Genomic DNA, 1,103 nt, shown 5'->3' with positions numbered 1-1,103 from the left:
GAACCCTCCTCCTGCTGCTCTCGGGGTCCCTGGCCCTGACCGAGACCCGGGCGGGTGAGTGCGGGGTCGGGAGGGAAATGGTCTCTGCGGGGAGGAGCGAGGGGACCGCAGGCGGTGGGCGCAGGGCCCGGGGAGCCGCGCGGGGAGGAGGGTCGGGCGGGTCTCAGCCTCTCCTCGCCCCCAGGCTCGCACTCCTTGAGGTATTTCAGCACCTCCGTGTCCCGGCCCGGCCGCGGGGAGCCCCGCTTCATCTCCGTGGGCTACGTGGACGACACGCAGTTCGTGCGGTTCGACAGCGACGCCGAGAGTCCGAGAGAGGAGCCGCGGGCGCCGTGGGTGGAACAGGAGGGGCCGGAGTATTGGGACCGGAACACACGGATCGCCAAGGCCAACGCACAGACTCACCGAGTGAACCTGCGGAACCTGCGCGGCTACTACAACCAGAGCGAGGCCGGTGAGTGACCCCGGCCCGGGGCGCAGGTCACGACCCCTCCCCATCCCCCACGGACGGCCCGGGTCTCCCCGAGTCTCCGGGTCCGAGATCCGCCCCGAGGCCGCGGGACCCGCCCAGACCCTCGATCAGGGAGAGCCCCAGGCGCCTTTACCCGGTTTCATTTTCACCTGAGGCCAAAATCCCCTGGGGTTGGTCGGGGCGGGGCGGGGCTCCGGGGACTGGACTGACCGCGGGGGCGGGGCCAGGGTCTCACACCCTCCAGACGATGTACGGCTGCGACCTGGGACCCGACGGGCGCCTCCTCCGCGGGTATTACCAGTCCGCCTACGACGGCAAGGATTACATCGCCCTGAACGAGGACCTGCGCTCCTGGACCGCCGCGGACATGGCGGCTCAGAACACCCAGCGGAAGTGGGAGGCGGCCGGTGTGGCTGAGCAGGACAGAGCCTACCTGGAGGGCGAGTGCCTGGAGTGGCTCCGCAGATACCTGGAGAACGGGAAGGAGAAGCTGCAGCGCGCGGGTACCAGGGGCAGTGGGGAGCCTTCCCCATCACCTCTAGATCGCCCGGGATGGCCTCCCATGAGGAGGGGAGGAAAATGGCATCAGCGCTAGAATGTCCCCTCCCTTGAATGGAGAATGGCATGAGTT

At 69.1% G+C, this 1,103-nt stretch overlaps 1 protein-coding gene and 1 pseudogene across 2 annotated transcripts; both read left to right on the top strand.

The window, feature by feature from the left end:
• Positions 1-6: 6 nt before the first annotated feature.
• On the top strand, positions 7-1,097 carry LOC111533290 (class I histocompatibility antigen, Gogo-C*0203 alpha chain-like). Its single transcript, XM_023200112.2, has 3 exons — positions 7-54; positions 185-454; positions 700-1,097. The coding sequence occupies exon 3, from the start codon at positions 720-722 to the stop codon at positions 1,065-1,067; it is 348 nt and encodes a 115-aa protein (XP_023055880.2). The 5' UTR covers positions 7-54; positions 185-454; positions 700-719; the 3' UTR covers positions 1,068-1,097.
• Positions 78-462, top strand: LOC113220589 (annotated as a pseudogene). The gene has a single exon (XR_003307418.1). The product of XR_003307418.1 is annotated as an HLA class I histocompatibility antigen, B alpha chain pseudogene (transcript).
• Positions 1,098-1,103: the final 6 nt, after the last annotated feature.

The sequence above is a fragment of the Piliocolobus tephrosceles genome, unplaced genomic scaffold (assembly GCF_002776525.5).
Source record: "Piliocolobus tephrosceles isolate RC106 unplaced genomic scaffold, ASM277652v3 unscaffolded_4943, whole genome shotgun sequence".
NCBI classification, from domain to species: Eukaryota; Metazoa; Chordata; class Mammalia; order Primates; family Cercopithecidae; genus Piliocolobus; species Piliocolobus tephrosceles.
Note: the sequence above shows the minus strand (reverse complement) of the source record. Positions and strands in the feature narration are given on the sequence as shown.